At 41.0% G+C, this 24,195-nt stretch overlaps 2 protein-coding genes and 1 long non-coding RNA gene across 10 annotated transcripts in view; 2 read left to right on the top strand and 1 right to left on the bottom strand.

Annotated features, from left to right (window-relative positions):
• LOC124051253 overlaps window positions 1-17,264 on the bottom strand; it is a 35,248-nt gene extending 17,984 nt beyond the window's left edge. For both annotated transcript variants that reach the window (XR_006841797.1, XR_006841796.1), the window contains exons 1-2: window positions 17,124-17,264; window positions 14,669-14,810 (exon numbers count right to left, since the gene is read on the bottom strand). This is a non-coding gene — a long non-coding RNA (uncharacterized LOC124051253). The remainder of the gene's footprint in view (window positions 1-14,668; window positions 14,811-17,123) is intronic.
• LOC124051248 (KN motif and ankyrin repeat domain-containing protein 1-like) lies at window positions 401-12,408 on the top strand. 2 transcript variants are annotated; one of them, XR_006841795.1, is made up of 12 exons: window positions 401-924; window positions 2,668-2,774; window positions 3,665-6,220; window positions 6,668-6,820; window positions 7,256-7,364; window positions 7,463-7,642; window positions 7,729-7,816; window positions 8,403-8,622; window positions 9,764-9,906; window positions 10,849-11,053; window positions 11,267-11,365; window positions 11,475-11,516. XR_006841795.1 is itself a non-coding variant. In XM_046374410.1 (12 exons), the coding sequence occupies exons 2-12, from the start codon at window positions 2,738-2,740 to the stop codon at window positions 11,535-11,537; spliced, it is 3,849 nt and encodes a 1,282-aa protein (XP_046230366.1). In that variant the 5' UTR covers window positions 402-924; window positions 2,668-2,737; the 3' UTR covers window positions 11,538-12,408. The 2 variants fall into 2 exon arrangements, 1 of the variants encoding a protein (XP_046230366.1); XM_046374410.1 differs by having other exon boundaries at window positions 402-924; window positions 10,849-11,049; window positions 11,475-12,408.
• Window positions 13,958-22,830, top strand: LOC124051251 (probable global transcription activator SNF2L2). Of its 6 annotated transcripts, none has more exons than XM_046374414.1 (7): window positions 17,552-17,692; window positions 17,790-17,888; window positions 19,749-19,978; window positions 20,155-20,260; window positions 21,224-21,325; window positions 21,500-21,644; window positions 21,834-22,830. In XM_046374414.1, the coding sequence occupies exons 2-7, from the start codon at window positions 17,793-17,795 to the stop codon at window positions 21,965-21,967; spliced, it is 813 nt and encodes a 270-aa protein (XP_046230370.1). In that variant the 5' UTR covers window positions 17,552-17,692; window positions 17,790-17,792; the 3' UTR covers window positions 21,968-22,830. The 6 variants fall into 6 exon arrangements, with proteins under 6 accessions (XP_046230375.1, XP_046230373.1, XP_046230371.1 ...); XM_046374413.1 differs by having other exon boundaries at window positions 17,560-17,692; window positions 17,848-17,888; XM_046374419.1 differs by lacking the exons at window positions 17,552-17,692; window positions 17,790-17,888 and adding an exon at window positions 13,958-13,979.
• The last annotated feature ends 1,365 nt before the right edge of the window (window positions 22,831-24,195 follow it).

Raw genomic sequence — 24,195 nt, 5'->3', positions numbered from 1 at the left:
TGCAGATTAATCATGAAAATAATCTTTAGTCACAGCCCTACATTACATGCTTACAAAACAGTACCTCAAACAAAAATATTTTTCAATGTAATGAACAAAAGTTAGAGTACTCTTGTTTCATGGCCATCCCAGTCAAACTGTTATAATATTGTCAAATATATTTCTCCACTGTGTCCACTTGATGTCACTGTGGAGCTTACAAGCTGTTGAATATAAAAGAAGTCTGGGCAAAGATTCAGTTCTAAGAAACATGCCGTTTCCCGCTGGAAACTGATGTGCCCTGCATCACTTTTACTTTGCAGTTCTTTGCAAAATAAAACCAAACATTTTATTCTTAAAATATCTGCACCAACATTACAGCTCCGACAGGATACAGTGCCATCCTGCAGGACGAAAGAGTGACCGCATTCCAAACAGCAAATAAATACCAGCAGTTCGTGTTAACATAAAATAAATTCTAAAGAAAATATAATTGTCGATGCAGGCTGTGGATGGTCATCACATCCCCTTCTCTTGTAGAGGAGCCTGCAGAAAGTTTTAAAAGGATGCTTCAGACTGAATAGAGACAAAAACTATGTAGTCGTTAGGCCTTGCAATCGATGCAATAGAAGAACAGACCTCATCAATATTTTACAGAAGACCGTTCATCACCTGACTGACTCGCACGAACACCCGCTGTGCATGTTGACGGCTCTCTGCACATGCGCAGTGGCTGTCCTACTCCTGCACAGTAAAAACTTCTCTCTTTACAGGAATGGCGTTTCACAAGCAAAAAAAAAAAAAGATGAAACTATTGCCGTAACGGGAGAAAAGACAATCGCGCATGTCTAAAAAATTCCATTGGACCTTTTCCAACTGATGAGGCTACTGTGTCACTTTATTCTTAACTTCTACATCACTCGGATTTCGGCCTCTCCTGCACAGGTGAGTGGCAGCTCATCACGTTGACTAGCTAATGTAGACAATACCCACTGAGTTTGGACTACATTTCACAATAGAAATTTTTAAAAAAAACCCCAAAACATTCTGTTCAGTATCAAAGTTTTGCAGCTGCATCATGTCAGTTTTTGTTTATCTTTTTTTACCTCAGCGTGACCACAAGGCGTCAGGATTGAGCAACATGCAGGAATGCAAAGTTTCTGTCCCATTTTTAGGAGAAACAAACACAACATATTGCAATGTTGGCCTCCCGTAATGAACGAGATAAAATAAATAAATCTAATTCTAATTCCTCTTGTAGACTAACATTAAGATATGCATGTTGGTCTTCATATATTTGAAACCTATCACACTAAAACATTTCCCTAAATCTAACAGTAAAAACCACAGTCACTTTGAATACCACAAGTTGTGATTGTAGTGAAAACTAAAGCAACCAATTTTATTTGGAATAAACAAGAAAAATTAAGTACTCCAACTATACTAATTGATAATAATATGTTCACACACATAGAGATAACACTTCCCAGCAGCCCCTGGTTGTGAGTGAATAAATGAGGATATGTCACTTGCTTCGTGAATAGATAAGATGCTTGGTACAGGAATAATACTGCAATAACAGTGTTTGTATTAGCAGAAAAATGTTTTGATGTAGATTGAACTGGAAAAGACATAAAGCATACACACATTTAAATCGCATGTACATTTTACTTCTGTGTGTGTGTGTGTCCTTCCTTCCTTGTCTGTCCAACACATTCATCTGTTAGCTCCAGATTCTGTTTTTCTTTGCAAACTTGACTGTGCTTTCCTGTAGTGTGTTTTCCCAAGTGACTCCATAACATTCATCTGAGAGCAGCAGAAAAATAGTACTCTGGGTCAGTGTGGCTGATTTTGAAGAGAACTTCTTGTTCACTGAGGCTTCAGATGAAGTGTCTTTAGAATTTGATGTTAGTGGGATTTTTCTTTTATATACACCAAGTATTTTCTTACACTTACATACATTAATATTATGTTTGTTACTGGTGATCCGTGTTTAAATACAGTGATGGAGACTGGGTGTGACAGCTGAAAGTAAATCCATAAATGTTTATTTACATAAAGTTATAGCCTACAGACATGTTGACTCAGTGGTGCAAGTGTTTAGCTGTGGCATATTGTATCTCTATTACCATATTTTTTCCTTATATATTCCTTTAGTGCATCCATAAAATACTCTTTTCTCTGCTGAGTCCTGATGCGCAACCTAATTTCTCCTTACTTATCTCATCTCATCTAACATTATTTTATACATATAAAACACTATTTGTCTAACTAGTTATCATTCAAATGTAACTTACTCTATATGAATGGAGAAAAATAGAAACCGTAAAAGATGTTGAAGGATCTAAATAAACTCCACTTAAAACCTCCACATGCTGAGAACAGAAGGCCCTTGCTAATGAGAAAGTGGTATGGCATTTCAATGCGGTGAGTCACTGTTGTGCACTGAGGCTTAGCCTTTTGCTCACTGTACTTCTGCAGAATTAACTATAATATGTCGTGGTCTGGTGTTGCATTTCCTTTATGTAAGCATTGTAAGGTTAGCTGTTATTGATTGCTGGACTTGGGCTTGGAGGGAGAAAGAAAATGAGCGAGCAGATGATGCAGTAGGACAGTGCATGTCAAGTAAACGCTAATTATCAAGATGTCAAGAACGGTTAATGTGCTGCTTTTTTCTTTTATTTGCAGACCAATTCAAACTCCTAACTGGATACATAAGGAGGGATTGTTTCATTATTGATACTTTGTGAATCATGTCATGGCTCAGGGCAGTTACATCTCAAGAAATGTATCAGGTAACTATTTTCCCCATTGCTTAAGTTCTATTTTTTGCTTGTAGTGGATTTCATAACTCGTTCATCTTATTCAACTTATTTTCTGTGTTTAATGCACACAATATGTTCACTCTTTGGGAGAGATTATAATGGAATTTCACAACCATAAAGAAAGGAATATCTCCATCAAAGTAAATACAACTCCCTCTCAACTAAAATGATCAAAATGTACTGTTCAAATGTAAATATGTAAATTATATTTTATATTGTGTCGAGTATTTGATAAATGAATGTCTGTTTTTTGTGTGTTCACTGGCTGAATAACTTGGAAGATGTCTGTGGTTGAGAACAACCTGCCAAGAGCATGGTCAGGCATTTAGAGGGAAAGTTGCAGAGTAATTATAGAGTAGGTTGAGTCTATGTAGAGAGACATACCATTTGGAGAGAAGGGACTACTGAAAACAGAGTGTCTACACAAATGGTAGATCGTCCTCTGTCCCTCCTCATCTTATGGGACGGGCTCGCAGAGTTTATAGTCGAAAATATTTCGAGGTGGTAGTAAGAAGGCTCTAGATTCAACAGAAACTGTCTCTGATCGGCATATAACATTGAGGTAAGGAAAGATGAAAGAATCTGTAAGGGCAGAAAGTATATAGCATTAAAGCAGTATTGACAGTGTATTTTTCATCTGTTTTTTTGCCTGTGATATTTTTGTGTTGAAGCATTAAGAACAATTTCAATTCAGTGCACTGGTAATTTTGTTTTTATCACGTGCAAACAGCGCATTTGAGATAATCCTACATAGTATGTGTTTTTGATTTTATAATTTTTAGTTCAGTAGAAGAACTCTCTTTTATAAACTTTTCAAGAGTGTTAAACCATAGGCATTCATTCCACTTTTGGTCTAACAGGTCAACTCGCTGAAGAGTGCATTTCTTACTACTTGGGGAATAACTACAATTATCAGTCGGATGTGGACTACCTCAAGTGTGTGGACAATTTTCAACACAGCACCACCATTAAGCGATTAAATCTTAAGAGGAGGCCCAGAGTGGCCATCAATAATGCGGACAAAACACATGGTGACATTTCATCCAGCCAGTGGCATTCTGCAGAATCCTTGCCATCATCTTGCAATGATGATACACGACTACTGGGTATGTCTTCTACAACCAGAGGTCGACCTCCTTTACCTCCACCACATGGTTCCTCATTGGATAGCAAATCGTCTAGGAATGAAGGATCAGCAATGTCTCCCACCCTTACTGAGTCAAAGCCTCAGCCTGCTGCACGATCTCTTGTCTTGCACAGACAAAGCCCCGAGACCCATAAACACTTGGATCAGGAGGTGGCGAACCAGCCTCCACCTCAGCCCCAACCCCGTCGACGACTGGCCAGCTTTGGAGGGGTAAGCTCCCCTGGGTCAGTTTCCCCCTTTACTGGCTTGAGTGCATATAATCAGAATAACAATGGGAACAAGCCCACTGGCACAGGAGCTGATGTGCAGGTCCACCTTGGTTCATCCCTGGGCAGTAGAGGCAGCACAGGATCCCTTAGACAAAGCCCACAAAGTTCTGGTAGATCCACTCCAGTTACAAGTCTTGGCTCTGTGCACCTTCAACATGTCCGTGACCAAATGGTTGTAGCTCTGCAGAGGCTGAAGGATCTAGAAGAGCAAGTGAAAATCATCCCCATTCTCCAGGTCAAAGTTTCAGTCCTTCAGGAGGAAAAGAGGCAACTGGTATCTCAGCTCAAGAACCAGAGAGACAACAAGGACATAAATGATGTCATCCTGAATAGAGCAGATAGCATGGAAAGGTCTGACAACAAGATAAATGAAGAAGGACTTGAGGGCATAGTGAGAAGTGACGACACTGACCTCCGGGAGTTCAGGCAACTGTCTGGTGAGATGCAGGTATTGGAAAGAACTATCAAGGATGGACATTTGCAAGCATGGCATGGAAAAGATCATAGCCCACTGCGTGACAAGACAATCAAGTCAGTCACAGGGGGTACTGATAAAGTTAGAGATATTACAATGTGTAAGCCATTAAAAGAAAACAAATATGTGTACACTGATCAAGTAGAGGTGAGGTCCATTGCAACAGAAGTGTCTGAAGTTAATCTTGGAATTTACAGACAAAGGGAAGCAGAGCTTGATGCCCAGCAACTAGTAATTGGTACCTTGAAGGAGAGAATTTGCCACTTAGAAGCAGAGTTGAAAGAATCAGCTCTCCAGACAGAGATGAGCCGTCTAAAACTGGAGCTTCAGGCTGCTGGTGCTAGGAATCGAACTGATAAAGCCTCATTTGCTAGGCCATCCACTGTGAGCACAGGCATCGATGCAAGGCCTCAAACCACAAGCAAAGGAGTGGGTAATCACACAGAGTTCCGAGATGCCAGCACAGGGGAGGCAACAGAGGTGAAGAATGTGGGCATATCTTGTTGTGTACCTGAGCTGAAGGATGTTTGCACAGGACCAGAGGTACCCATGAGCCACTGGGAGGTCAGGGAGCGAGTGGAGACCTTAGAAAAGGGTGTGGGGAACCATGTTTTCACAAACACACAAGGAGTTGGGATGGAAATAAGGTTACGTGATGCAGAAACCAACACAGAGGCACCAGTAGAGAATCTAGGGTCTAAGAAAGGAAAGGTCAGTTATAATTCGGTGGCTTGTGGGGACTGTTCTATTGATGTGATCATCTACGAGGCAAAGGAAGTGGTTTCTCAAAGTATTGCCACAGATCAAGTCAGAGGAGTGGATCTTGGAATCATGGCATCACCCCAGACAGCTTCTCAGCGTACCAACACTGTATCCAGTTCAGTGTCTCGCTTTACCAACACCAGACATGCCTTCAACACAGACTCCAGCACTAACACTGTCCTAAATACCAAAGACAAGCACACAAACACCACTCAGACTGTTACCAGGACAGTGTCAGCAGGCAACAGGGTCCAAGATATGAAATGCACTCCAGAGACCTGCACAGTTGGTGTAGGAACTGGAAATCTGCAAAGTGTCATAAAGCAAACACTAGGGTCAGTCCGCAAGGTAACTAGAGACACTGGTGTAGGATTCACCAACATTAACGAGAATTTCCTGGTTGGGCTGAAAACCCGTAATATGGCCTCTGGACCATCCCATCTGCCAGACCCAATCAAGACAAGGAGCATCGGTGTAGGTGAGGGGAGGATACGGAATTTGTCCGTTTCATCCAGTAAACCTGGTCAGATGTTCCAGCAACCTGTACAGTCCCAGTGGGATCCCGAGCTGAACCATTACATAGAGAAGATGCATAGGCTTCTCAAGGAGCATGGGGACCTGCTCACAGAGGACTACACTCCCCAGAGGGACGGGATCATCCTGCAGCATAGTAATCAAGAAGCCAGCTCCAAACTGTCCTGTAATAACAGAGCTGCAGCACAAGGAGGAACAGAAGTACTTCCTTTAGACGCTCATTCAGCAGGTAACACTGACTGGGTTTATTTAATGTTAAAGGTACCCTGCAGAGTTTTCTTGTAAACAAACAGCTGTATTTACATACAGAATACTATGTGTCTCGAGGCCTGCCTGGCAAATTTAAGTGTATATCCTCATAAAATATTTACAAACAGGATTTTTTTTTTTAATCTATGGGGTTTGCATTCACGTTTACATTATTCAGCTACATTTACTGTTATGTTAGCACCACCAATTCTTAATCAATGGAATAATGTGAAACCAAGGCACCCCATTACAGCTTGCCAAACCTCCGAATTGTTGCCCATCATCCATTTGCTTGCAAACAAAAAGGGAACTCACATCTCCATTTTAATGATTGATTATTAGGATTATTATGATGTTATACTACGTAATATTATAATATGCTGGTACTGTTCTAAAATATCACTTATATCGTCTTTCTTTATCACAGTCAGCAGAGAGTTTCAGCCTCCATCTCAGTATCATGCTGATTCTTTCAAGTGTGACAAAGCAAACCCAGGAATGTGCCAACAGGGTGGCAGTGATTCAGAGGTCAAAAGAATGATACAGATGTTAGAACAACAGGCATCAACAGCTCTGCAAGGTAAACATACATATGTGTATGTCAATGCGTTATAAAGTTCATGTTCATGAGAAGTGTATTAGGTGGGTAAGAATACTGTTATGTGCTTAAGTATTCTAGTTTAAAAATACTTTAAATCCAGACCACTCCCAAGGCCCAGTTTAAACTTGTGTTAGGTTTAGAGGAAGTGGCTGCCTTTGGCTTGGCAAGTCTTACTTTTTGAGGGATACACTTGCAATGTCTGGAATGATATCTGGTTTTGGAAGGCGTCTCTTACCACATAGCAGTTTGTGACCGAGGGTCTAAAATTGAATGGCTTCATAGGAGGAGCTGGTTTCAGTGGAAGTTTTCTTTGAGACCTTCAGATTGTAAGATTATACCCTGCAGATGACACAATTCTCAATTAATTAAGTGTGGTGTATGATTCAGAGGCATGTGCTGCACTGTTGTTTCTAGACAGGTCAACTAACGCCGGTGTGCTTCAATCTGTGACGAAGAAACAGAATAGTGACCAGGGCTGTGGCAGCAACAGGAAGAGCATGAAGTTTTTGAGGGTGACCACAGGGTAATCATCTAACGTTTAACTAATGTTTTACAACAAGACACTAGGACTCGGCATCTTAATACATTTTCAGTGCACTGACTCTTGTGTTTTGTCCTTAGATTGGACCCCATGTTGTCTTATGAGTTCTCCTCCAGTGAAAAGGCTCACTCTGAGGAAGTAGAAAGAAGAGGAAACAAAAAAATCAGGGAAGCTTCTCAAGATGGAACGCAAGTCAGAAAGGTCAAAGGTGGCTCCAACAAGGGCTCGAAAGGGTCTGCAAGATCACATATACAACAGAGGTAATAACGTGAAAAGGTTTTAAAGCCAAAAAACTCTCAGTTGAAGAAGATTATCGCATTAAAAGTAGCATTTTATTCCTTTTCAGATGCAAGTTAAGTGAAAAGATGTTTTCTGCTTGTCAAGCCTTAAAGATGCATCTGAGTGATGAGACAAATCTATCCAGCAGAGAGCTGGTATGTTTTGTTCACTATATTCTGTGTGAGAGCAATTTAAGTTCCCCATGTGTATGTGTGCATGTATAATGGTATGTCACGGGATGGGTGTGGAGAGAAGCCGAGCTAGGGTGCGTTCAAGTATGTCATTTAAAACAAAATGACTTTGGAATTGGATACAAAACGCACAGGAATGCGTCGGCTATGTATTTTTCCGTTACTGTATTGTATTTTTCTTGAACCTGAACACAGTTACATTTGAAAGCAGGGGAGACTCCTTACTTTCAAAATAATTTGACAAACAGATAGAGAGAAGGGGGGAGTTCAAAGGGTAAAATACTAGCAGAATTCAAAAGACTCCAAAGCCTTTTCTTTTATGATGCTGTTTTGGAGATTTTACCAGTGAGTTGTAGCTTTGTTATGTTCTGTCTGTCCTCTTTTATTCCCTGTAATTAGATGCTCCTGTCTATTTTGAAGCGGTAGTTGAAATTGCTCTGCAGACTGTGAATTATGGCTACTTGCAAGGTATTTAGGAGAACGCTTAAAAAAAAACTCTGATGTTTACATATACCTGTTTGTGTGTGTGTCTGTTGTTTTGTCCCTTCAGAACGACTGTCTCCAAACACTCCGGCAGGAATGGTTCTCTGTGTCCAGCCACAAGTCAGCGGCCCCCGACACAGTGGAGGACTACTTGTCTGCTTTTCGGGTCATTTCACCGTCAGTATTACAGCATATAGCTAATATGGCTGATGGCAATGGAAATACAGCTTTGCACTACAGCGTGTCTCACTCCAATTTTGGCATTGTCAAGAAATTGCTTGATGCAGGTACAGTAATACTCACAGGGCATAATGTATTCTATCAACAGTCTGGCTTTTCATCTTGTCGCTTTTTTGACTGCTGCACAACCACTCAAAAGAGGCTTTTTTGTTTTTTTACTGTCAAAGTGGCTCTGAAAAAACAATAATTACACCAGACTTTCAATGTGTGTGCACTTCTCCGGGCTTGTGAAAGTAGAAAAATGCTTTATTGATCCTTAGACGTTCTGTACTACCTATAAGTGCTTGTATGTTTACTAATCTATGGTTCAGAGGACATAGTTTGTCCCAACACAGTCTTTCTTAAAATTAGAAATGAAGATACACTTTAGAAATCCACTTCTAGGGAGCTTGAAGGTTTTAGAAGCTTGAAGGGATCAGGTCTATTAGGATCTAACATTCAGAAATATGATTAAGTCCCATGCTATTCAGAGGCTTTGAATAGAAACAATGACTTGAAGCGGCCAATGGAGGGGATAAAATACTCTTTCTTATTTTTATCTTTTAAATCAGAAAAGACTGGAAGCATATTATCAGCAAGAACGCAAACCATTCTAATAATGTGTGTCACAGACATGAATCAATATTGTGTTTCTAATGTGCCTAATGGAAAAAAAACAAAACAAATGAAGGTCAAATATCACCTGGCCCTAAAAAACATCCTTGCACTCATAAAATAAAAAGGAACCCAGACTGCGTCGAGGTAGTCTGTTGCTTCATAACAGGCAGTGAGTGTTTTAGCAGCTCTTTCCTATTATAGTGCAGTCATTTCATGGAGATGAAAAACAAATTTCAGAGCTATTAAAGTAAAGAAAGGAGTCCTGCTAAAACATAAACAATGCAGAATTTTAGCTCTTGTGAAATACTTGCTTTTGAGGGCTGTTAATTGCACAGCAGCAATGTAGGCACAGTTATTTGAGCAATACTAAAATATGTTCATATGATGGCATATGATGATTTATTTTAATTTTTCCATATCTATACATCTTCGCTGTAACAATTGTACTTAGAAAAGGTTATTTTGTAAAGGTATTTCTTTATAAATCCTGGTATAGTCAGTACTGGTGGAAAAACTGAAGATATAAACCTTTTTCCTCTTTACATCTTTCTGCTTTCCTGACTTTTGTGGCTTCTGCTCGGGCTGCCACAGAGGTGTGTAACGTGAATCAACAGAACAAAGCAGGTTACACTCCCATCATGCTGGCTGCGCTTGCAGCTGTGGAAAGTCCCGAGGATATGAGAGTTGTGGAGCAGCTCTTCACAAAAGGAGACGTCAATGCCAAGGCCAGCCAGGTCAGTGTGTTCACGGGTAATGGTAGTGGACTGTGCACAGAAATACTAGTAAAAAACACTGTAATGTGTTTTTTGAACTAGTTGTGCTGACGTTCTCAGACTCATTCAAAACCACTGAATTCTAAAATCCCAGACAAAAAAAATCATCAATCTTATGGAACTACAGGAAATGGCATATTTTATGTATGTATTTTTGGTAACATTTTGATGTAGGTCCAAAATTTCTGAATAATTTCCTCCTCCTTCCTGGAGAGAACTGTATAATTTGTTACTAATTATAGAGAAAATTCCTTTTAAAGACCTCCTCTATTAAAGCTCAAGTGAATACTCAGTCATTATTCATTTATTATTGGAAACCTTGTAGTGGACAGGAGAAAAACAAAGAGAAAATGGCCCTTTGCAACCCCGATAGGATGGGAGGTGAGGAGGTAAATCACATATGCCTGTGAGCTGGTGAAATGGGGAAAAAACAAACTAAAGGAGGATGGAGGAGACCAGGAAGAGGAGTGAGAGTGGCTAAAGGAGCAGAAAACTAATAGAATTGTTGAATTGTAAGCTTGCTTGTAGAAAACTGCATTATTTTTGCAGGTGTGGCTGACTTATTATATGAATTATGTAGGCAATTAAATGAAACTGTCTGCATAAAAAAGAAAAACAAATCAAACCCTGTCTCTGTTTTACTCCTAATTAGTACTAAATGTCTTTTTTCTTTCCTGGACAATTACTAGATAATTATTAAGAAATTATGGAACAATAATCCAAACAAACATGAATGTTGATTAACATTTTTTTGGTAGATGTATCTATGACAAGTTAAGAATGAAGAAAGTGTCATCTGTCTACTTCCAAACACAAGCTGTGATTCTATATATGAAACGTTTGACATATGTGCACATCATTAACCGTGGTTCTTGTGTTTGATCCCCGCCTTCTGCTGCCCAGGCTGGTCAGACAGCTCTGATGCTGGCTGTGAGCCACGGCAGGATGGACATGGTGCAGGCGCTCTTGGCACGTGGGGCAGAGGTCAACCTCCAGGATGACGAGGGCTCCACGGCGCTGATGTGTGCAAGCGAGCACGGCCACGCTGATATTGTTAGACTGCTGTTGGCCCAACCAGACTGCGATGCCACCCTGACTGACAGTGTATGTGAGTCACGGCTTCTGTGAGACTGGTGGCTTTAAGCTACGAAGATGAGGGGCTCCAAGCTTTGTCTCACATATTGTATTCCAAAAGCAGAGGCCTTTCATTTACACAATTTCCATTATGTCAGGGATGGAAGTTGCCTAAATGTGTGCAGTATGTTTTCAGGCAATAAACAGCAAAACCTGTCGTAATGGATATGAGTTTGTGTGTTTACAGGATGAAAGCACAGCTCTGTCCATTGCACTGGAGGCAGGACATAACGACATTGCAGTGCTCCTTTACGCCCGTGCTAACTTCTCCAAAGGACAGACTGGGGTATGTGGGCCTCACATTTCACACTCACTCTTAAACTACAAGTATACATGCGGGTAACTTTTTTATTGTTTGCGTATGTTTGTGTGTGTGTGTTTATGTGTCTTAACAGGCAGCTGCTCGTCACAGTGGCAAGTGTCTCTCCTCATCTGCGGGCAGAAATTTCTTTGAATGAGATGATGCCCCTGAGCCCTTAACAAAGGGGTCAATTTTAAGTCAACTTCATATGTATAGATGGAAACCAAGTCAGGCTGATTCTTTTTACTACCTGACAGAATGCTCCTTTCATTGACAGTTAACTTCCAAGGGCAGCATGTAAAGAACTAAATATATAGTGTGTACTTTCCTGTAAATCAGTAGGTGATATACTGTATGCATAGCAGAGTGTATTAAGAGGTGATAGTTAATGTATCCTACGATTGTCTATTATATACTAACTCTTTGAAGTTTCTTTAACCATTTTCTCTTTTTTCAAACGATATTTATGATTGCAAAAGGAAATGAGAACATACAGTAGAGTATATAGTACAGTAGCATCCAACCCAATAAAGAAAATAAAGATAAAGAAATAGCTCACAGATTGCCAAGCTTGATTTTGTTAATTATTCTGAAAAATAAAATAAATTCTTCATCCATATGTTATTGTATACTACTGTCATAGAAGAGTCAAGAAATATAATAAACATTTGAAAAATGTTTCACGTTGACATTTGATCCAATACCAGAGCTACAGCTACATGCAGTTACAAACTGGAGCAGGACTTTTGTTTCTAAGCTTCATGGGAGATGGTGTTTTTGTAAAGTTAAACCATTCTTGTGTTGGTTTGATGAACATGAAGCTGGCTCTGTTGTTTTGTACAGATTAGACAAATGAGATGTTCATCAGCTTAAGAGGTGCTAGACAGCAGATTTCACTTCTGCCTTTGGTCAGAGCCAGGCTAACTGTTTGTTTCCCTGTTTCCAGTCTTTAAAAATAAAAAAATAAAGTGAAAAAATGACCTCAATACTTTTTGTACTGGTTCAGCGTCTGTTTCTTTGCCACGTCCCTCTGTATCATCGGCTACTGATCAGATTAATCAAATTAACACCTCCCACAAACACAGAGACTCTAATGAAAGTGTCTTCAACAGGCTTTTCTTTTCAGTAGAGGGTTTCACCTATTAAGCAACTCGGCTAGCTGAAAAAAAATGTGCTGGGTCTTCAATCATCAACACTTCTCTTCCCAGTCCGGTAGACACCAGTTGGATTCCAGCTCTCTGTTCTCTTAGACAGAATCTACTTGCCTCCCTCGCTGAGCTTTTCCTTCCTCCCCACGAGGTGCTGTCCTCCATGTCCAACCTGTGTCCATTATTTTTTTTTTCAGTGTGCTTTCATGAGAATAGAGCTGCTTTAAATTTTAAACATCCTTTCAGAAGACAGACATTGGCTCATTTGTTATTTTGGCTTTGTGACCTGACAGTGCGAATCACAGCTGGAATTACTGATCAAAGTGTGCTGGGCTCCATCCATACTTGCATCACTGCCAATTAAAACTGAATTTCAGCCTTGAATAAGCCATAAATCATTTATGAAACATTCACAATAACCTGGGCCCTGGCAAAGTTCAGGCTGTTTTTATGAATATTCCCTTGGTAGAGAAGAGAGATTTTGTGGCGACTCTGGCATTAAATATGGGACAATAAATAAATTCTGCATCTGCCCCGCAGCTGAGAGACTTTCATTGTTTAATTTTACAGAGGAACACTGACGGACAATGAATATGTGAACAGTTATAAATTATAAGATCTCATGAAATAAGTTAGAGTCCCATTTACTTTAGCCCACGATGTTAATGTTCTCTATTTTTCAGTACTTGCTAAAAAAAAATTCAAATAACAGATACTATGGACACGAGTGAAGCATGCAGGGACACGGCTGTCTGTCTGCCTATCTGTCTGGCTTTTGTTTTCCACATCTACCCAGATGATTTACATTTTGTCTGTTTGCCAAGGCTGTAAAAGTGATGACTGGGTGCATAAAACAAAATTTCAATGAAACGAAAGAGGTATAAAATTATTTCTTATAGCAATGTCGCTGTGTCCCATCACTGAGAGCTCAGACATGTGTGACTGAGAGCACTCTGAGTCATTTCCCAGCAACGGCAATAAATTACAATGATATACAAGGTCCACCATCACAATTTGCAGTTGCCATGGTAACAGTCAGCGGTTTTGAGCAAATGGTTCTTGGGAACATAATACTGGAATGATATCTGTATTTCAACGGGGTTACCTAATTCAGTCACTTCTCACTGGCATGGTCTTTGAGCAACACTTTGCTAACAATAACAAATGTCATGAAACTGGCAGGCAAGAAAAATCAGCAATCAGAATTTCATGCACATTAATCCTCCTTTGAGCCGAGAAATACAATCAACAAATGTTGTGTCTTTGCACAGTACTCCTGTTGACAGTACAGTATGTGGCCTGTTCTTGACATCTGCTGCCTAATGATTAATCTGCTGGCTAATGATTTCTTATTCCAAGCCAGTGAGTGGTGCACCCTGTCTTTGTTTGGGGCTCCTGCAGTTAAATAGTTGTCCAGTTCCTCTGCTGCACGGTGCGTGTCTCTTTAAACCGTAAGTACAAGACGCAGTGTATCATCCTATCATATCCTATTACAGTTTACAACTTCTTTTTGGTCTGTTCACAGCATACTTATGTGCTCTTCAAATTACATGTTGTGTGTTCTGGTTTGAGGAAAAAAATCAGAACAGAAGGGAGAAATTTACATTTCATGCATCTATTTTTGCATTAATTCAGCAAAGTATTGCCTTTTCTCAGTCTGCATAGATGGAAGTGCACCACTAAAGTCATTTGTCAGCAACCTACAGCACCTTAAACAGCATAAAAAGTTACATGGAAACAGCACTTGGGGTCATTCAAATGATCTTTGACACAACTGCTAACAACATACTGTGTACTTGTGGGCCATAGTGAAAATCGATGTACTTTATATCTCATGCTCAGCCTGCCCACTGCTGTCAGTCAAGCGAAAACAAGTTTTAAATGTGTGTTCTTTTTAACTGCAAAAAGGCTTTAAATCATCTTACGCTACATAAGCTCATTTTAAAAGAGTTTAGCCTGAAGAGCGTACTCCACCTCCGGAGGACCTGCCACCATCAGTATCCACAGCGAAGGTGAGAAGAATCCAGCTGAGTGTGAATATGAATCAAGCTACTGGGTCTGATAAAATGCCTGACTGTCAGCTAGTTCATGTTATTACTGACATTGTTAACATATCACTGTCACGGGGGAATGTTCCTACCTGCTTCAAGACTGCCAGCGTCGTCTCCAGCACATTAGCGACAACATCAGAGCGAGCCTGGATCACCACCACTTTGCATCCTGAAATAACAGATCCGTAGAGGATGCCATCTCCACCGCCCTCCACTCAGTCGTCACACACCCTGAAAATAACAAGACCCACATCAGAGATTTGTTTAACGATTTAAATTTAATTCAATTCATTCAATACCCCCCCCCCCCCCCCCCCCCATGACAGTGATTTGAAACCGTAACACTCTGGGCTTGAGTACCACACTCAGCCTCTGGTTATTGGAAAATTTGTCAGTCACACCTTCTCCACTCTAGTGCTCAACATTGGAGCCCCTCAGGGCTGTGTGTTCAGCCCCCTCCTGTTCGCACTGTACACCCAACTGCAATTCCAGACAGGGCATGAACTCCACTGTAAAGTTTCACTGTTAGAATTTCAAACTAAAGATGTTAATTCACATCGGGAGGACATCATCAGTCAGTGTTGCAGAGTGGTGCACAGAGAACAACCTGCAGCTCAACAAAACAAAAAAGCTGATTGTTAATTTTAGAAAAATGGAGGCACACACACACACACACATCCCTGTCTCCATCCATGGAGTTGATGGGGAGGAGGTGAACATCTTCAGGCTCCGAGGAATCAGCATTTACATAATTTTTATTTTGTTGATAGCAAAAAAGGACTACAACTAGCATTCCTCTACACAGCAATGATGCAAAATGTTAAATTAACCCTGAGCAGTACGTGATATGTGTGAGAATGTTAATAATGTACAGTATTATCAACACAACAACAGGATGTATGTGCAGAAAGGTTTAGGGAGTAGGTGCAGGTACCGGATGGCTGTATTGGGACTTAAGAAGGATAAGAGAAGAAAAACGTGTTTTAAGCCGAGACAATGTCATGGCCAAGTAGATAAAGATCAACCAACAGCTTGAGCAAAACCATGTGCATCCTGACACTGGTTACAGTTATCTCCAAGTACGATACAAAGTGAGAAAACACTGCCTCCCAACAGTCACACCAGTTTAATGCCGATGATGGCTCTTGCTTAGAAGCAATAAAGATCTACTGAGAATATGAATACTGTGTCATCTGAGCCCAGTATTTCAAAACCTTTAATCTAGACCAGAATTATTCAGATTCAAGATAAAACTGATCTTGTAGGTTTTGTCCTGGCTTTTGAATAGAACACCAGCTTTCATCAGCACTGGAGACGACCCCAGAGCCACTTAGAACCCCAGAAAACATTTTCATAGACGCTCTCACTTCCATGTTACTATGAGACATGTGGACGTGGCTCAGTTGGGAAAAGGCAATGCTGCATGTATTTCTCTGAACCAATCAGGGCTTAGCATTTGACTCATGATGTGGATTTGTTTGTTCGTGTTGTCAGTCCAGCGTCAATGAAAGTTGAACAAACCACATCCACACAATCCTGATGAAGCAAAACTTTTTCACTTTCAGGGACCTTTGAAATCTTAATGTTTTTAATAGTTAAACCTACATTTAACTAAACCAACTTTTTTCCTATATGAGTATGAAATACTCTGTAAAGTATGACTAATGGTTTTAACTCATAATGTCAATATGAGTTTGACCTTATTTGAAGAACATGCAACTGGATTTTTTTTTTCTATCTTGTTTTCTTGTGTATCCTTCATTTCCTGCGCAATGTGTGCTGTTTTCCAGCAGCCTTTTTTTTTGGGGGGGGGGGCAAAGTGATTCACAGAAACCAGATGTGTTTGAATATCAGGCCAAACTAGAAAAACTCCACTGTTATTACTGCAATTGTTGGAGCTCAGCAGCTCAGTGTTGCAGAGATATTTTCCCTTGCTGTCTTGGCACAGAAATCAAGTGTAATCTGATATTAATGCATTAATCACCCTGCAGGAATGCTGTGGCTGCACACACAAACTGCAAGGGCGAAAAGCTTGAGGGCGGCATGGGTGGAGTATGAACTAAAGACAGAGGCGCACAGTAACTTCAATTATTATCAGTTTTTCAGGTGGTGGCAAGGAATACTCAGCAGCAAATTCAAATCAAGCAGTTATGGTCACTTTGGGAAATGAAGCTACACCTGCACACACGTTCAGGTATTATACCACAGCAGAATCAGCAGATGGGCTTCTCAGGTAATCTGGAAGTGCTTCATCTCACCAGTCAGCCTGGCTCTTCTTTGTGTCTAAATGTGCACACTTCTGGTTTAACATCCGTACGCTGTTCTTTTGAAAACGATCAATGGCTGTGCGTTTCTCGTGAACCATCAGCTGGCCTACATGTCGGCAGTTAGGACCTCCATCCACAGGCAACGTGGGCCTGACGCACATCGCGATTCAAAGCAGCCAAGCGGCGAGTGTTTGTGTGGTTTTTGACGTGCAACACAACAGCAACCTTGTGGGTTCGCAGAGACTCGGTTGCTTGTGGCGTGGTGTTTCAGACATACCCGTGGTCAGCTTGTGTGCATGCGCGCTGGGGACTTCAGGACGACTCTCAAAAACTTTGGCAGTGGTCCACCGAAGCAGGAGGAAGCGTTCAGTGGACAGATTGACTGAGCGCGTCTTGAAGTCGGTTTAACGCTCAATATTGACGGCAACAAATAGCTTTCTCTCCGCACTTGGAGGAAGTGATGACGTGTCTGGTCATTAAAGTGGAGGGGAGGCGGGCAAACTTCCATATTTCACATATTGACCCGATGTCCCGCGTGGCCATCGGCCTATACGCGCGTGCACAAATGTACATGCATGTCCTGTATGGCTGCAGGCTGAACTCAAGTTAGGATCACTACATTAGTTGCCATAAAATGGCACGTCCCCTCCGAGATGCACTGCAAAATTTAAAATAGTAACAACAACAATAATAATAAAAATAGAGCCGATAACTTTAACAGCAGGGTAGGAAGAGGGGGAAAAAAACGTCTGGCAGCAGTCGATATTAAAAACATGCTGAAGGAGACAAGCTCGGGGCCTTCCAGAGTCAGGAAAAAGACTTCGGAGAGCTGCACACAGGAGATGGGTATGGCATTTCTATTTTCCCCCAGCCCAATGATTTGTATATGAAAACATAGCGCTTTTATTCTCCCCCCTTCTGGGCTCTGCTTCTGAGTGATCAGCTGATGAAGAGACTAGCAGCTCGCCGCTATGCTGGCTTGCTAATTCTCTCCCCCACAGCTGCAGCCGATCCTGATAACCAGCCCGCAGATTGCAGTCAGGTAAATATCCTCCTCCATGTCTTTTCTTCTCAGGCTCAGGATTCAGCTAGGCTACGTCGCATGGGAAGAGAGGAAGAGATGGATAAAAATGTGTGTGTGTGTGTGTGAGAGAGAGAGAGAGAGAGAGAGTGACAACGTGTGTGTGTGCGCGCGCGCGCCGGGGAAAGCGAGCGAATGAGTTTATTCGTGTCTGCCTGTGTAAGTGTGTGCGTGTGTGTGTGTGTGTGTGTGTGCGCGTGAGGGCAGGGGGAGAGAGGGAGTGTGTAGGTGTGTGGTGTAACAGATGAGCGGGAATCTTTGCCAGATTAGTCAGGGAAGAGGCAGGCTTGTTAGGAGATAGCACAGGCATGGAGCATCACATGCACACACTGACAGCCCTGCGCTCACACATGCACAGTCAATCAGGCGGCTCTCAGCTGCGTTATACATCTTTGAGGATTACCCTCTATCCCTCCAGTATTCCGCTGGAACGATTGCAGCCCCTTAGAGAGAGAGAGAGGGAGAGGGAGAGAGAGAGGGTAGCGGGGCTTTCACAGCCTACATTTGAGCCAGGCGATGATGAGCAGGATCTCTATTGTTACATCTCCAGTGTTGTTGTCTCCTCCAACTAAATCTGCCATGTCTTTTGGTTCGGAAGTGCAGGCATGCGTTTTTCTTTTACTGTATCACAGCCTCATTCCTTTTTTTTTTCTTCTTCTTTTTTTGAGGCTTGGAAATTGTTATGATTGTTTTCCAGTAACAATTCTGCACGGTGCTGTTCCAATTCCTCTAACCAGTGTGTTCAAAAAGAACACTTCAGCATGGCTTCATCTCTGTCCTTGAGAAATCCAGCTCACAAACGCATGGTCCATTATATGATTTGAATGCGTGTGTGTGTGTGTGTGTACTGTATGAGCCAGTGTGATTGATGCATCAATTTTCAGTCGGGATTGGACAGCATGCCTTCCCTATTTCCACCCTCTTCTCTCCAGCCGGGCTGCTGCTGCTGCTGTAGCCGTTCTTGCTGCATGCATACTCATGTTTCTGGCCTCTAATTGCCTTTGTGGAAAACATGGAGGTTGTAGCAGATATTTGAAGGGGAGTGATGGTTGAAAATAATTCAGGATGCAGCGTGCATCCCCCTCGCACATCACGTACCCCGAAATCATTCTTCCACTTCAATTGTGTGTATGAACCAGGAAAATCTGGGTTAATATTTATTGCATTAATAGCATTTTGACTGTGCTTTGGTGTAACATGTCTGCTTAACACGTATTCACATTCATTGTGCATTTAAAATTTTGCCTCCCCTCCATAATCATCTGACATCAAAGCCTCCAGATAAAATAATCTGCCCTAAATTTGCAGAGACAGCACAGCAGTTGTGTCGCTCCAGTCCATGCAAATTCAGATGCTATTCTAATAAAAAAAACTCTCTTTCATTTGAATATAAAACCATATCTGTAATTCTGAATGCTTAAACTCCAGTCAGAGCTGCTAATTAGCTGAAGACTATGAGTGCTTTATTTTGAGCGTTTTCCGCTCTGACTTGCTTCAGGTTTCTGTCTATGTGGCACATGAATGTTTGAAGACACATAGTGTGTGCGGCAGTTTCAGAAGATCTCAACCGTTACGTTATGAAAGTCAAATGAATGGAAAAAGAAGATGTTTTACTGGAAGTACACCGCAGTTGATCTTATTCCCTCCCATTATTATCCTAGTAATGCTGACATATGAACTGAACGACAACAGAGGAACAGAAGGCTTTTTGTTTACAATATATACAGTACAGGTTTCCAGTGCTCCGGTCACCTTAGCCTACGCCTGTGTGTTTGTTTGAGTTTCTTACATATCTCCACACATGGCACCCTCTTCCTGCAGCCTGAGACAAGAGAGAACGGATCCCTGGAGGAGATGGACGAGGACATCAGTCTGAAGAAACGTAAAAGTGATCATCATGAGCAGAAAGAAGCGCAGGCCGGGCAGGAAACTGGTGAAAAGGTCAAAAGGAAGCGCGGACGCCCACCAGCTGAGAAACTTCCTCCGAATCCCCCTGAACTCACCAGAACACTGAGCACACTGGTAGATATGGTTATCAACTACAAGGACGGGTGAGGATTATTTGTGGACTGTGCCGCGATACTGCAATGTAACTGTATTAATTGTCAGTCATGAACTAGCTGAGGAAAAAGCTGTTGGCTTTCGAATCGTTGTCTTAGAAGAAAGATACTGAAATACGTTGTGATCTCAGAGTTAATCACCTTGAACTATCGTTTTGTCCTTCCAGGTTGGGTCGACAGATCAGTAAAGGCTTTGTGCAGCTTCCCTCTAAGAAGGAGGTGCCTGAGTACTACGAGCTAATCCGAAAGCCTGTGGACTTCAGAAGGATCAGGGTGCGTGTCACTGAACACACTCAGATATACTCACAAAGAGATACTGTTGTCATGTATCATAACAACGATATCTGCTGAAAGAAGATATATCAAACACCTCTCTTCATTGGGAAATGATGTAATTAGAGCTACAGTACAATGCATTGCCAAATAGATTAAAAACATCTGAAAGACGTACCTGTTGGAAAACTTTCAAAGCAGCCATAGTCAGCGCTGAAGCTTTGATGTTTTTTTTCATATATGAGATATTATTTTTTTCTATTTGCCCATTTGAGTTAGCCACATTTAAGTGTCTTTTGAGTGTTTTCACATAAACCTCCAAAATCAGGACATCCGAAATACTCAACTGATCCCAAGTCTGTAGTGACGTTTTCTTCTTTTCTTCTGTAATGGCTTTTTAAACGGACACCAGAAGAACTGTTCACATGTGAAACAGTTCTGACCCCAAAAGAAGAATAATTAAACGATTAAAAGTTTCATTTAGTTGATGTCCCCACAGTGTGGCATGAGGGGAGAATACAGTTATATTAATACTGATTTTCAATGTGTTTTCCAACCCAGACAAGTGTAAGCGGTCCTGGATCATTACTGAACCTCAATGCTTCAAAGTTGGCTCTAAATATTTTGGGGATCCTTTTTTTCTTTTTGCCCTTTGCAGTCCACTCAGTAGTTAGATTCAGTAGGTTTGATTTGAACTTTGATTTGTCAATTCATTCTCAGTCAGTGCTGACTGAACACTAACCTTCTATCTCTATATGTTTTAACAATGGCTTTGTATAGCAACTCACCTGTCAATTCCAGCTTGTTGCATTATTGTGCAAGTTTCATTTCTGTTGATAAAAAACAGGAATACAAATACCATCACATTCTGCCTCTCTTGGACCTGTGCTTAATAAAAATCTTACTGATGGCTGAATCTTGGTGATCACACTGAGATTTTGATACTGACCTTCTGCTTCACAGGAACGTGTACGTAATCACAAGTACAGAAGTGTGGGAGATTTGGAAAAGGATATTTTCCTCCTGTGTCACAATGCTCAGACTTATAACCTGGAGGGATCTCAGGTGAACCCCAAGGATTTCTTTCATTTGAAAGCAGCTACATTGCTGTTCAGTCTCCATTCTATTACTGCAGTCATAAATTGGTTTGGATCTTGATGTACTGTATCTGTGTGTGTGTGTGTGTGTGTGTGTGTGTGTGTGTGTGTGTGTGCTACATGCGGCCATTTACAACTACAGATCTATGAGGATTCAATTGTCATTAAGTCTGTTTTTGAGAGTGCGAGACAGAGAATCGTCACAGACGAGGAACAGAAAGAGACTGTTAGCACCAGCCACAGCGATAATGGCGGTGGAGCTGACGACCAGTTTTCTCCATCAGCAGGTGAAAGCTAAAACACAAAAACTGAGAGGGGTCGTCTGAATAGCACAGACCTTCTGTGGTTAAAAAAAAATCTTTAAAATTTTTCTTTACTGATTGTCCTAACTTTTCACAACTTTTGAATCACTGAAGCATTTAAAATCCAGTGCATTTTTGCATTACACTCATCCTGTTTTCTCTTTTTGTAACCAGTGAAGCCATTGCCAGTGCAGCTTAAGAAAGGGAATGAAGAGGAAAGAAGCCGAAATGCCATGGCCAAGAGGCTGCACAGTGATTTCGACAGTGATGAGGATCTAGAGGATAACACCACAAAAGATGAAGGTTGAACTGAAAGGCCATCCTTTTTTTTTTTATTATTATTATTATTGGTTTTTTTTTTTTTTTTTTTTTGGATTCTGGCTCGTCTCTATTCTCCACTGCATCCCTTTTCATAGGTTTCTTCATCCTCCAAGCAAAGGTCTTTGAGAATAAAACAGGAAAGACCTTTCAAAGAGAGGTACTTATGGATCGGTGCTTTTCCATTTAGGTGACTCGAGTCATTCAAACACGTCTTGCTGCACATAGTGCTGTCCTTTTAGTTTTGCTAGCCTTCACAATAATGTTTTACCTGCCTTAGTCCCTGTGATCGCTTCTGCAAATATTCTGTAAAAACACCAGTTTCACTGACTGTTTTTAATTGATATATCTTGATTGTATGAAATGCCTTCATATGTCTTGGAGCATGATGCATATATCTCCCCTGAAGCTGGCTCCTCCAGAGCAGCACCTGATGATGACAGTGTTGATGTGTTCGGGGCTAGAGGACTGAAGCACACAGGGAAGAGGTTTTTAAAGAACACGAGAACACTATTGGTTTGTTAAAAATGATTTCAGAGATGGAGAGAAATCTTTGATTAAAAAAACAAACAAATAATGGAAGTATGAAGTCAGAGAGACGATACGCAATGGTTTTGTTCTAATCAAGGGTACTCTAGCTGAACATTTGTATCCCTTGTGCTACTACAGTATATTCACATATTGTACAGTTTGTGTGAAAAGTAAGTGAAAACTAAAGTCTTCTTTTCATTTACTCTCCTGGTTGTTGAGGGTGGGGGTGTGGGAGGAGGGCTGTGGAAGACATCATTGTTAAGACAATCCCTGGAAACATGTATCACTTAAAACACTTGTGAAATAAATTTTACCAAAATCATTCCCGCTGATTGGTGATTATTATTATTTTTAATAACAGTGGTAGTCATAAACTCAGTAGTGATAAAATCACCTCAGAACAGGGACAGAAGACAAAAAGAAGACCTGGTTGTAGAGGTTTAATTTTAAATTGAAGCCATTATTCAACCACTTACAGCAATATAACCTTGACATTAAGGTACTATGAGAGTCAGCATCACTCTCTTTAGAGTGTAAGTACTTGTATGTGATGGGAATGTTTTGACTGTGCGCCAACAGGTGGTGCAAGAGAGCTGTTTGTCTCTGTCTGTATCAGGTCTCTGTCAGTTTGTGTAACTTCCATCTGTGCCCTGACTCGGCTCTTTGCAGCATTTCTTTCCTTTATTCTCTCTGCATTAAATGCAGTAATTGATAAGAACATCACATGTTTTATACAGATGAGGATACATTACGAGAACCCTTGTATTCTCATGCACCCAGCTGGTGATTGGTGTTTACATTTTGATGGTTGTCTTCCTCATATCCTTCAATCATATCCTCCATCATAATTGCTTTTCACATTATGTCTCACAGGGGCCCATCTGTGGTAATGTCACAGCCAGTCTGTGCCCACCCATCCTCACCCTGAAGCGTTTCAATTTACGTCAGTTAAAGAGCCACCACTTGCAACCAATCACAACATAGATTATATACTGTGAGTGACAAATGGATAACATGGCAACCTTCACCAAATCGTATGCTGTAACTAGAAAGATTATGGTTATACGTGATGAACAGATGCTGATGATACAAACACAAAAACGATCAGGTAACAGATTAATCTGACCCTTATCTGTTCCCAACAAGTAATTACTACTGGTTGTGTTATTTTTGTGCAGTGCAAGTCATCGGTTTAATCAGTAACTGATAAATTATAAGGTAAACACCAGCAACTTTAAACAAATAGTCGTTTTGGGAAATACGCTTGCACTCGCTTTCTTGCAGGGGGTTAGATAGAAGATCAGAATCACTCAGGTCCGTCTGTTGCGTATGAAATGGAACAAGAGCTGAGAGAGGATTATCATAGCTTGGCATAAAGACTGGAAGTTGAGGTTTAAATCTTCTCATGTAACCACCCCTTACAAAGCAAATAGGCATATTTTCCAGATGTTGAATTATCCCTCCAGGGTATTTTTTTTTTTTTTTACCTTTTTTTTACCATTTTTTAAAACTGTCCTTGTCATGTCTTACTAAATACTGCCTACTTACACATTCTGCAGGTACACAAACTGTCTCACTGGAGCCTCTTCCTGACTACATGTTGAGTCTAACCTGTTCACAGCATTTGACACCTGGTTTGGTGAGAAAACTCCTGAGAAAAACATGTGGATCTCTTTTTCTTGTTGGA

Source organism: Scatophagus argus, chromosome 20 (assembly GCF_020382885.2).
Source record: "Scatophagus argus isolate fScaArg1 chromosome 20, fScaArg1.pri, whole genome shotgun sequence".
Lineage (NCBI taxonomy): Eukaryota > Metazoa > Chordata > Actinopteri > Scatophagidae > Scatophagus > Scatophagus argus.
The sequence above is the reverse complement of the archived record's forward strand: the minus strand, read 5'-3'. Positions and strand labels throughout refer to the sequence as shown.

Bases quoted from the DNA above. Each gene is read 5' to 3' on its own strand.
- LOC124051248 (XM_046374410.1), top strand. From the start codon at position 2,738: ATGGCTCAGGGCAGTTACATCTCAAGAAATGTATCAG. The intron at 6,221-6,667 runs GTAACACTGACT...TCTTTATCACAG, and splicing joins TTTAGACGCTCATTCAGCAG to TCAGCAGAGAGTTTCAGCCT. The intron at 11,366-11,474 runs GTATGTGGGCCT...GTGTCTTAACAG, and splicing joins TCTCCAAAGGACAGACTGGG to GCAGCTGCTCGTCACAGTGG.
- LOC124051251 (XM_046374413.1), top strand. From the start codon at position 17,620: ATGCTGAAGGAGACAAGCTCGGGGCCTTCCAGAGTCAGGAAAAAGACT. The intron at 17,889-19,748 runs GTAAATATCCTC...CTCTTCCTGCAG, and splicing joins AGCCCGCAGATTGCAGTCAG to CCTGAGACAAGAGAGAACGG. The intron at 21,645-21,833 runs GTGAAAGCTAAA...TTTTGTAACCAG, and splicing joins CCAGTTTTCTCCATCAGCAG to TGAAGCCATTGCCAGTGCAG.